Source organism: Eptesicus fuscus, chromosome 16, assembly GCF_027574615.1.
Source record: "Eptesicus fuscus isolate TK198812 chromosome 16, DD_ASM_mEF_20220401, whole genome shotgun sequence".
Taxonomy (NCBI): Eukaryota; Metazoa; Chordata; class Mammalia; order Chiroptera; family Vespertilionidae; genus Eptesicus; species Eptesicus fuscus.
In genome coordinates this window covers 2,647,038-2,658,713 of record NC_072488.1, presented here as the reverse complement: position 1 = coordinate 2,658,713, position 11,676 = coordinate 2,647,038, and the positions used below count along the sequence as shown (strand labels likewise).

The window sequence follows — 11,676 nt, the reverse complement described above, 5'->3', positions numbered from 1 at the left end:
CAGAAAAGATGAGAGCAGGATGGGGAGAACCAAGTGAATTCAGTGTCAGGTAGGTCAGGGAAATAGTTTCAAGGGCAACAGTGAGTTCAAGTGAGGTAAAGACTAAAAAGTGTCTGTTGAATTCGATATTGAAAATATCATTGGTCATTTTATTGAGATCAAACCATCTCAGTACAGATCTCAGAATAGTAGAGTGGAGGTGTGGGAGGTGAATATAGTGGGAAGAGAACTTGGTAGAGTTACGTAGATTACGTATACAAGCAATTTTAATGAATAGAAAAGGGGAAATATTGGACATTCTTGGTAAGTCTATTTAAAAAAACCTTTGTAAGCTTTTGAAATTGTCAACAGTCTATTTGTTGATAGCTGCCATTTTCATCTTTAATAGGAAAAGAACAATATGGAGATAGATATGACATATCAACTAAAAGTTATACAACAGAGCTTAGAACAAGAAGAAGCTGAGCATAAAACTACAAAAGCAAGGCTGGCAGATAAAAATAAGATTTATGAATCGATTGAAGAAGCTAAATCAGAAGCCATGAAAGGTATGCATTTTTATAAGAGGGTTTTCTAGCATCATCTTACTAAGAATTAATTCTGTATTCAATTATTTGATTTTGAAAATATTTGTTTTTATTTTATTGCCAAATACTGGAGGAGAAACACTATTAGGGAAGTTTTACATATATAACTCCACCTTCCCCTTTAGCAATAATTTCTAAGACAGGAAGGCCCCCCAAAAATTACTAGGTCAAAGAGAAATTACTACTTTCATGATATCGATAGTGACAGGCATGCAGAATGTGAATTTCTCAGGTTTGGGGGGCAGGAGGGTATGCTTTTTTTTTTTTTAATACTTAGTTTAACATTTCATCAGCTTATGTCTCTTGCCACTTTCTTCAAGATAAAGATTTTAAAATAATAGCTGAGCTAACTAGATTAGAAGCTCACTAAGTATTTTGAGCTCTGGCATGATGAAGGTATTAGTTAGATTTGGTCAAAACCTTATAATACTAATGAATATAGGGTAAGATTAATAAAATTAACTTTTTCATAAACTAGCCTGTATCTTGGAATTGTTTTAGGCTAATTACTTGTTTTCCAAACTGTGTTTATAATTATGATGGATTTACAATTCCAAAGGAAATCAATATTCTTATGAAAGATTCATAAAACTCTTAATAGAAACTTTATTTCATATTGAAATATAACATTTCTGAATAACTTAGCAAAAAATAGGCTTTTAATTATTTAATGTATTCACGGTGGAGATTTTTTTGTTAATATTACTTTAAGGCACTAATTCTGGATGATAAAAGATGAAATGGCTGTTTTTCTGTCTGTGGCCCAGAAGACAGATTGGAATTTCTTTTGGAGTATAATTTGATGCAATAAAATGCAAACATTTTTCACATTTGTAGTGCACACGTGTGACTATTACCCAAAACAAGGTAGCGAATCTACCTTTTCATCACCTCAACAAATCCACGGATCACTTATGCCTTTTCTATTTTCTATGCCTACATCGGGGTGATTGTTTTTTGTAAAATGTGTATATTCATTCATAGGTTATTTTCTGAACTGATGAAAAGAAATTCAGTATAATAATAACTGCCATTTTTTATAAACTCCTTCTTATAACACTAACATAAGATGCATGATGACGTTAATGTTTGAAGGAGTGCACAAAACTTAAATGTTATAGGTGGTACTCAAACCTAGGTCTAAGCCTTGGGTCTTCTCACTGCAGATCATTGCCTTTATTGATTAAGAATATGACTTCTCCATCAATGAATTACTAGCTATTGTGACCTTTTCTGGTTACATAAATTTCTGTGCCTTGTTTCCTACAAAGAGGTAATTAAAGTATTAGGTTGTTGTGAAAACCAAGTTCAGTGATACATGGAAAGTGCTTAGAAAGGCTAGCTGTTAATAGCATGTGAAGAACAGTTTCATTTTCCACACCTTTGAAGACAGTTAATTAAAAACTGAATATTCATAGGTTTAATTTTTACTTAACATAACTTTGTAGTGGATGATAATTAGATGTTGAGCATTAGATATAAAGGAGCAGAGGAACCTAGTTGGATTAGAACAGATTTTCTAATCAGAATATTAAAAGGTGATCCTTTAACTATAATAACTTACATTTAATAGGGAATCACTTGATTAGATAAAAACTTTGCCTACTGTATACTTTGAGGTTGAAAAAGGCTTTTCAAATGAACAAATCTATATGTATAAAAGCCTAAGCGACCAATTGACCGGTCACCATGATGTGCACCGACCACCAGGGGGCAGGTGCTCAACACAGGAGCTGGCCCCTGGTGGTCAGTGCACTCCCACAGCGGGAGCGCTGCTCAGCTGACTGACAGGCGCCAGACACAGTGCTCACTGCTGGCGAGTGCCGCTGTGGCAGCGCAAGCCTCTCCAGATCGGGACTGACTGGGTGCAAGCCCGCAGCAGGCGCAGCAGGGCCAGCATGAGCAGGAGCGGCAGGCAGGGTTGGACTGCCTGTTTCGGCCCAATCCCCGCAGGCCACGACGAGGGACCCCACTGGTGCATGAATCCGTGTACCAGGCCTCTAGTTTGTTAATAAAACATGCTATGGTAAGTCATTTAGAAAATATAGGAAAGTATAAAAAACTAAGTAATGATTAATCGTAGTCCTAGTAATCAATGTTATACTTTTATATTCTCTTAATTTTGTATAGTTTTGCTTTTTTCTTTTAAAAAATATTATGAACATTTCCTTAAGTCATTAGAAACTCTTTTTAAATAGTGAGCACTTATTAAGTATTTGCCATACTTCAGGCAGCATTTAAGTGCTATACATATATTAACTACAAATCTGTATAATGTCTCTATGAGGGTAGGTATTATCACCATTCTAGACATAAGGAAACTGAGCCTCAGAGAGGTTAATTAACTTGGCCAGTCAAATAATTAAAAAGTGTCAGGGCCAGGGTTTAAACTCCAGGAGTTTGGTTCCAGAGCCCTGTCCTTGACCACCTCCCTAAAACATAGTTTTTATCCTCTGCCTGGTAATATGCTAATATGGAAAGAACCATAGAGGTCATAGAATCTACCTCAATGTTTGAAGATAAGACAAGTAACACTGAGGGGCACAGAATAGCAGGGGGGGGGGGAATCTTTATTTAAAAGATGTAAGTATCTTTTTTTAATCCTCACCCAAGGATGTTTATTGATTTTTATTTTTTTTAGAGAGGAAGAGAGAGAGAGAGAGAGAGACATAGAGAGAAACATAGAGAGAAACATGTTCTCAAAGGAAAAACATTGAGTGCCCCAACTGGGGATGGAACCCTGAAAGAAACCTAAGTATATGCCCTCCTAAGTATATGCCCTGACCGGTAATCAAACCTGCAACCTTATGGTATATGGGACGACACTCCAACCAACCGAGCCACCCAGCCAGGGCTAAAAGATATAAGTATCTTTTAGAACCATAAATAAAGGTAGAATTATTTTATTTCCATTAGAACGCATATAATATTGCAGAGTGTGGTAAATTTTTATACCCTGTCAATGAAATACCTAGTTTTCAAGCATGAAATTGTTGACATTTCAAATACGTTTACAGGAGTGATGAAAATATTAAACTTGGGATTTAAAAATATTTTTAAGGAGCATCATTTACTGTAATTTTTATTAGCACTACATCATGTATTTGATATGCTGCTTTTGTTTATACGTTCATGGTTATGTTTATTTTGTGGCAATAGAAATGGAAAAAAAGCTCTTGGAGGAAAGGACTTTAAAACAGAAAGTGGAGAACCTGTTGCTGGAAGCCGAGAAAAAATGCTCGATATTAGACTGTGACCTCAAACAGTCACAGCAGAAAACAAACGAGCTCCTTAAACAGAAAGATGTGCTCAACGAAGATGTAAGTATGTTTCTAATAAATAACATTATTTAATGAATTAGTAGGAAACTAGGTTTATTTGTAAAGGAACAATGATTTCATAAGTAAAATTGTTTTCGTATAAAATAACATTTTATAACCTTTAAATTTTACTGAATTTGGATAATATACTAAACAAATCATAATTTTAAAAACTGTAAAGTTATTTTTAATGTAAAAGCCATATTTTATTTTTTAAAACATTATCAAAAATACAAAAGTATTTTACTGTGAAATGAATTCACTTCCTGAGGCAAAAAAAATCTGTTTTGCATCATCATATATACTGCAGACTTCATTGATAAGAAAAATCAAAATAATTTACTTACATACCAAGTACACAATTTATTTTTTTAGGTTAGAAACTTGACATTAAAAATAGAGCAGGAAACTCAAAAGCGCTGCCTCACACAAAATGACTTGAAGATGCAGACACAGCAAGTTAACACACTAAAAATGTCAGAAAAGCAGTTAAAACAAGAGAATAATCATCTCATGGAAATGAAAATGAACTTGGAAAAACAGAATGCTGAACTTCGAAAGTAAGTTAATTGTTTGAGACAAAGTTTTACTAATACGCACAACTATCTACATGTAAATTACCTTAATTTTGGTTTCCCTGAGGATTTTTTGGACCATTTTATTTTCCTGACCATGTTGTCTCTTTTTGTTGTATGAGTGATGTGCTGAGTGCCACTGTTGTTCTTCAAGAAGTTTTATTACTACCACCTCATTACGATGCAGTGACGCAAAGAGCGGTGGTATTGGAGCGAAGAAAACGTCTGGATTTTCACCCATGCTCTTAAGATTCTTCTTGGGACTGTCCCTAAGCTTACTCCCCAAGTATTTTTTGTTTGTCCCTTAGTACCTAGGACTTGGAAATGTTTCACTGTTAAGAAAATACCATATAAATTTTTAAAGCTCTTTTTAAGGATATACTCTAAAAAGAGCTTTAAAAATTTAAATGCCCTATTTATTAGAATCTAGAAAACATATTAAGATACATTTTTGAAAAATTATAATATTTGGTTTTTTTAATAAGCCTAGAATTAGGCTTGCTTTTAATTTAATTTAACTTTATTTCTTTATTGAAAATTAACATATGAACAGAAAAAGTACACAAATAAGTGTAGAACTTACTGGGTTTTTGTAAAGTGTTTACAAATCTTTGCACTTACCATCACATTTAGGTATGAAACCCTGCACTCCTAATGTCTACTTAAGCCCTCTCCCAGTCACTTCTTCACTCATATAAGATAACCAATTTGGGGGCGCTCATTTAATTCTAAAACTTGGTTGGCATAAGTGGCTGATAAACAGTGCATGTATGAAAATACGTAATTTTGTGTTACTGGTTTAACATAGCACTATTTGGTCTCAGGACCCCTTTATACTCTTAAAAATTATTGAGGGCCAAAGAATGTTTGTTTATGTGAGTTACATCTAATGATATTTTTTGTCTTAGAAATTAAAACCATTTTAAAACATAAAAACATACATTCCATTAGCTGTTGGAGTATGATATCATGATATGTCTTTTATCCTCAAGAAAAGTCCATATACAACTAGTGAGAGAATGAGAGTTAAAAAAAAACACACCAATGAGCCCCAGTTGGTTTGGCTCAGTGGATAGAGCTTTGGCCCTTGAACTGAAGGGTCCTGGGTTCAATTCCAGTCAAGGGCATGCATCTCGGCTGCAGCCCTGATTGGGCACGTGTGGGAGATAATCCATGTGCCTATCTCACATTGATGTTTCTCTCTCTCCCCCTCCCTTTCACTCTAAAAAAAAAGTCAATGGAAAAATATGCTTGGGTGAGGATTAACAAAACAAACACAATGATGCTTATTTATTAGTGTTATGAAAATGATATGACTTCATGGATTGTCTGAAAGGGTCTCAGGGACTTCCAGGGTTTCCCCAGAACACAGTTGAAGAGTCACTGGCTTAATATGTGTATAACTTATTTAAACATTTGACTTAATGTTACCACAGAGAACGTCAAGATGCAGATGGGCAAATGAAAGAGCTCCAAGATCAGCTGGAAGCAGAACAGTATTTCTCAGTAAGTTCCAGGCACATTCATTAAAAAATTATTGAACTAAAAATATTGTTGCTGCAGAGCCAGGAGAATGATTCTTGCCTTTAGAATAGTTTGTATTATCATTGTTAGAAAAATAGTTCTAAGCACATGCCCATATCTTATGAAGTTGATTAAAAGCATTGCTTTTAGAGGAAGACTGTGAAAGAAATAAAATTGTCATTTTAACATTTGTACTTTTTTGAGCTCAGTTTTAAAATATGAAATAGTATATGTCAACTGTTTCATTGATTTAAGCCAACAAAATTTCTTATTTAAATTAGTAATATATTTTTTTTGCCTCTTTATCCCTATCAGTCTATGTTATTTAATGAGAAAAATCTCAGTATGATATTCTGTTGAAAATCTCACTTCTAAATTATTAGCTGAACTTTATTGGTTAACTAGAAGCCCGGTGCACAAAATTCGTGCACGGGGGTTGGGGGGGTGTCCCTCAGCCCAGCCTGCACCCTCTCCAATCTGGGACCCCTTGAGGGATGTCCGACTGCCCGTTTAGGCCCGATCCCACTGGGATCTGCTGGCTCCCAACTGCTCGCCTGCCTGCCTTCCTGATTGCCCCTAACCGCTTCTGCCTGCCAGCCTGATCACCCCCTAACCACTCCCCTGCCAGCCTGATTGATGTCTAACTGCTCCCCTGCCAGCCTGTTTGTCCCCAACTTCCCTCCTCTGCCGGCCTGGTCACCCCTAACTGCCCTCCCCTGCAGGGTTGATCGCCTCCAACTGCCCTCCCTTGTAGGCCTGGTCCCTCCCAACTGCCCTCCCTTGCAGGCCTGGTACCTCCCAACTGCCCTCCCCTGCTGACCATCTTGTGGCCATTTTGTGTCCACATGGGGGCAAGATCTTTGACCACATGGGAGCAGCTATATTGTGTGTTGGAGTGATGGTCAATCTGCATATTACTCTTTTATTAGATAGGATAGAGGCCTGGTGCAAGGGTGGGGGCCAGTTGGTTTGCCCTGGTGTCCTGGATCAGGGTGGGGGTTCCCTTGGGGCGTGGGGCGGCCTGAGCGAGGGGCCTGTGGTGGTTTGCAGGCCAACCATGCCCCCTGGCGACCCAAGCGGAGGCCCTGGTATCTGGAATTTATTTACCTTCTACAATTGAAACTTTGTATCCTGGAGCGGAGCCAAGCCTCCTGCTCGCTCCGTGGCCGGCAGCTATTTCTGTTTGGATTTGTTTACCTTCTATAATTGAAACTTTGTAGCCTTGAGTGGAGGCTTAGGCCGGCCAAGGCAGGGGAAAGCTTGGCTTCTTCTATCGCCTTGGAAACCCAAGCCTCCCTCCTACTTTCTCCGTGGCTGTAGCCATCTTGGTTGGGTTAATTTGCATACTCGCTCTGATTGGCTGGTGGGTGTGGCTTGTGGGTGTAGCGGAGTTAGGGTCAGTTTGCATATTACTCTTTTATTAGGTAGGATTGGTTGATTATACGAAAATAAAAAAGCGTATTAATTTGCTCAGGGGCTCAACATTACTCAGTGTTATTAATATATTTGTATGTATCAACTTTTTGTCTGGATAGATTTTTGAATGTAGAACTATTCTTGATGATGATGATGATGATGATATGTGTCTGTTATATTTTGCTGTTTAGACACTCTATAAAACCCAGGTTAGGGAACTTAAAGAAGAGTGTGAAGAAAAGACCAAACTTTGTAAAGAATTGCAGCAGAAGAAACAGGAATTACAGGATGAAAGGTAAGGACAGGGTCCTGTCTCTTTTGTTCATAACCACATGCCCTGCCCCTGGAAGAGGGCCTGCCCCTGGAAGAGGGCCTGCTATACTCCAGATAAAAATTGTTGATGAGGTGAATGAGACGTAAACTTTGACTTCAGAGTGACAATTGAAGATGCCATGTCTCTAAAATGTAGGGACTCCTTGGCTGCTCAACTGGAGATCACCTTGACCAAAGCAGATTCTGAGCAGCTGGCTCGTTCAATTGCTGAAGAACAGTATTCTGATTTGGAAAAAGAGAAAATCATGAAAGAGCTGGAGATCAAAGAGATGATGGCTAGGCATAAACAGGAACTCAGTGAAAAAGATGCTACAATTGCATCTGTAAGTAAAATTCTTGGTTCCTTTTTTATTATAATTAAATTACTGTATCATAAATCTTCCTTACAAGGTCTAGAAAAATAACATAGATCCAAATGAAAAATTGTACATGCTGGCTGCAAGATTTTCGATCCACTTAACTGTCCGCTTCTAGTATTGTTTCCACCCATCACACTGGCAGAAATTAAGTACCTTGACTAATTTTAAATGTTTGAAGGATGTTTGGAAAATGGCATTTGTATTGACTGCTATGGGGAGTGTAGATTTAGCATGACATAGTAGTATTGTAAATAGTATGGCAATTTCCAGTATATTTTAAATGTTCATATTATCCAAAGAAAGTCAACATTAAGATAAATATGCTAGAGGAATTTAGGCAAAATACTCATAGCAGTAAATATATTTGTAATAGCAAAAATTCAAATGTCTTATCAATAGAGGAATGAATGAATGGATGCGATGTGGTAGAATATGGAACTATATCAGTTAAAATAAATTAATTAGGTCTCTATATCAACAACTAAATATCGAGTGAAAGTAGTTACAGAAAGATAAATACAGCTTGGTGCTATTTATGGACAATTTAAAATCACATAAAAATCCACTATATATTATTTCATGTGTATGTAATAAAAGTATACAATCGTGAATGAAGGATGAACACGAAGTTCACAGTAAAAATTCCTTCAGGAAGGAAGAATAGGATTTGGAGAGAATACAAAAGGACATCCACTTCTTTAGTAAATTTTATGTTCTGTTTTAAAATAATGTTCTGAAAGAAAGACTGCAGTTTTTTTGTTTATTCTGCACGGTGCAATGCAGAGCTTTGTTATAGTATTTGCGCTTTTCTTATTGCGCTTTTTTTTTTTTTGTTTATTAAGTTTTTTTCTCAAAAATACTGCTGAGGATATTTAAGAAGAGGGCATTTTTTTTGGCTTCCTGGGATGCATATGAAGTATACTATGGTTTAAATTTTCTTCAAAAGTGAAGTTTGGTAAGGTAGCACAAAGACAGAAAGTTTAGAGATAGATGTACTTAGAAAAACAGGAGTTTTAGTAACATACTAGGATATTTTTATTTTGAATTCTTGGTTGATAACTTAAATTTGTAAATTGGGTTATGATATCTATTCTATTTTAATTCCTTAGCTTGAAGAAACTAATAGGACATTAACTAGTGATGTTGCCAATCTTGCAAATGAGAAAGAAGAATTAAATAACAAATTGAAAGATGCTCAAGAACGTATGTATTAACGAAGAATGTTAATTTTAAATATACCCAATGGTGGTCAGTGGCTTAGTTGTCAATATAATGGTGACATTTTTCTGTGTTTCAGAACTGTCAAGGTTGAAAGATGAAGAGATAAGTGCAGCAGCTATTAAAGCACAATTTGAGAAGCAGTTATTAACAGAGAGAACACTCAAAACTCAAGTATGTATAATAAACTCTAAATAGGATTTTGAAATTTTTTTAGTTTCTGTTTTTTCTACTTGACTTCTGGCATTACAAATTGGCCGTAGCTGTCCGTGAATGTATCAGTATTATGAACAGTCCCAGTTATCTGACTTTTGCCAAGGTAATAGAAGTTAGATTTGATTAACATTGTTCAGTTCAATATTTATTAAAGTTTTTGTTAATTTTTCCATATAGAATCACATTCCTTCCTAATTTTTTATTATAATCTGATAAGTTTTTTCTGCTTTTTAAGAAACTTTAGAGAATGACCATTTGCTGACAGCCTAAAAAAGGGTCAGTCTGAAAAAAAGGTACCTGTGATATTGACCACTCTGTCAACTCTCATGGTTGTGTAATTCAGCAGCAATACTTTTGAGTCCCATATGTTTTGCTCTGTGGTTGGACATGTATTTTATTAATGGAATACAACTGCAGAATTCTCTTCCAGATAAAAGAAGATGTGTCTAGTAAAAGTCTCTTAAAACTACAAACTCAAAGTGGAAGAAAGTGACATCAGATCAGACCTATAAGCATTTTAAATCACAGTTCTCTGAAAACATGAGTGAAAAACTAGTAGAATAGAGGTTGGGGAAGGATAATGAGTAATGAAAGGAGGTGTGTTTTCTAATATGTAAGGTGTTTCTTTGTGGCCCTGTGTATAGGGAAGGAGATTATTAGCGGCTATATAACTTGCTATTGGTGAGTTACCAAGAAACCATCTACGTAATGTATTTTTTTGTTTTTATACTTTATTTTTATGTTTTTAAGGCTGTGAATAAGTTGGCTGAGATCATGAATCGAAAAGAACCTATCAAGCGTGGTAGTGACACAGATGTGCGGAGAAAAGAGAAGGAGAATAGAAAGCTGCATATGGAGCTTAAATCTGAACGTGAAAAATTGACCCAGCAGATGATCAAGTATCAGAAAGAACTGAATGAAATGCAGGCTGTAAGAATACTTTTTGAATTCTAGTTTAAAGACTTCTTTTTTAAGAAGTAGAATTATTTTCATGTCTGTATATATTTTATTGATTATAGAACATTTCTATTAATTACTGGACTAAGAAGCAAAATTATGAGATATATGGCATCCAGTTAATTTAATACAATTTAATTCCTCATAGCAAATAGCTGAAGAGAGCCAGATTCGCATTGAACTGCAGATGACACTGGACAGTAAAGACAGTGACATTGAGCAGCTCCGGTCACAGCTCCAGGCCTTACATATGGGCATGGACAGTTCCAGTACAGGCAGTGGACCAGGGGAGGCTGAGGCAGATGACGGGTTTCCAGGTACAACACACTTGTTTTCAGCCCTATCTTTATTTTATTAAAAGCCTTTTGTCTTAAATTTAAATCTGTTGATTATTTAAACCGTGACTGACTTTGTTCTTGAGGAAAAGTGTTTGTCATTTCTTTAAGGCAAAAACCTACTCCTTGGAGTAGGGATTCAAACGACAGTTTTAACTTATTTTACTTAGTGATCTTTGACAAAAATTTTCATTAAAAAAAATGCAAAAGAAAATTTCACATATTTAGTTATTTGAATTAGCTCATTATATATTATAGGTAGCTCTCTTTTTAAGCTTTCATTTTATTTTCTCTTAACTCTTTTCTGCATTCTTACTTTCTTTATGTTGGGTGTTTAGTTCATATCACTCAGTCACACACTATGGAATCCATGTCATTCACCTACCAACGTTCCTCTACCTCTCTCAATATTGCTACTAAGCCTTCCAGTTCTCATATGCTTCTTGACTCTGGTTCTGACTCAGAAGAAGAATCTTTGCCTTACTTACCTATTTCATCGGAACCTAATGATACAGGTGATATCCTGAAAATCTTTCACCTTTGAGGTTTTTCTGACTACCCTTAATTTTAGTCCTTGTGAAAAACTTTTGTAACATTAACTAATATTCACTAACTAACGAATTGCTCTAGTCTCAGTTAAAAAGAGACTCCTGCATGGACAAAGAGTTTGTTTTAGGGGGTATTTGCACTTGGCATTGCTGTGACAATTGATAGACTTAGTCAGCTTACAGTACTTCATATCATTTAAGGGCATGTGGTTTCACTGCCTGTTTCAGCCATTTTCAACCAAGAAGAAACTCTTCCTGAGGCTTCATATCAAGAGTGACAGTACAGAA

At 36.0% G+C, this 11,676-nt stretch overlaps 1 protein-coding gene across 1 annotated transcript in view; it reads left to right on the top strand.

Annotated features, from left to right (window-relative positions):
- The window catches only part of ROCK2 (Rho associated coiled-coil containing protein kinase 2), an 89,712-nt gene that overhangs the window by 60,447 nt on the left and 17,589 nt on the right, over nucleotides 1–11,676 (top strand). The window contains exons 18-27 of the mRNA XM_028140382.2: nucleotides 389–548; nucleotides 3,747–3,907; nucleotides 4,283–4,467; nucleotides 5,919–5,988; nucleotides 7,614–7,717; nucleotides 7,892–8,078; nucleotides 9,224–9,317; nucleotides 9,412–9,506; nucleotides 10,299–10,478; nucleotides 10,654–10,822. Of these exons, the coding sequence (XP_027996183.1) occupies nucleotides 389–548; nucleotides 3,747–3,907; nucleotides 4,283–4,467; nucleotides 5,919–5,988; nucleotides 7,614–7,717; nucleotides 7,892–8,078; nucleotides 9,224–9,317; nucleotides 9,412–9,506; nucleotides 10,299–10,478; nucleotides 10,654–10,822 (1,405 nt within the window). The remainder of the gene's footprint in view (nucleotides 1–388; nucleotides 549–3,746; nucleotides 3,908–4,282; nucleotides 4,468–5,918; nucleotides 5,989–7,613; nucleotides 7,718–7,891; nucleotides 8,079–9,223; nucleotides 9,318–9,411; nucleotides 9,507–10,298; nucleotides 10,479–10,653; nucleotides 10,823–11,676) is intronic.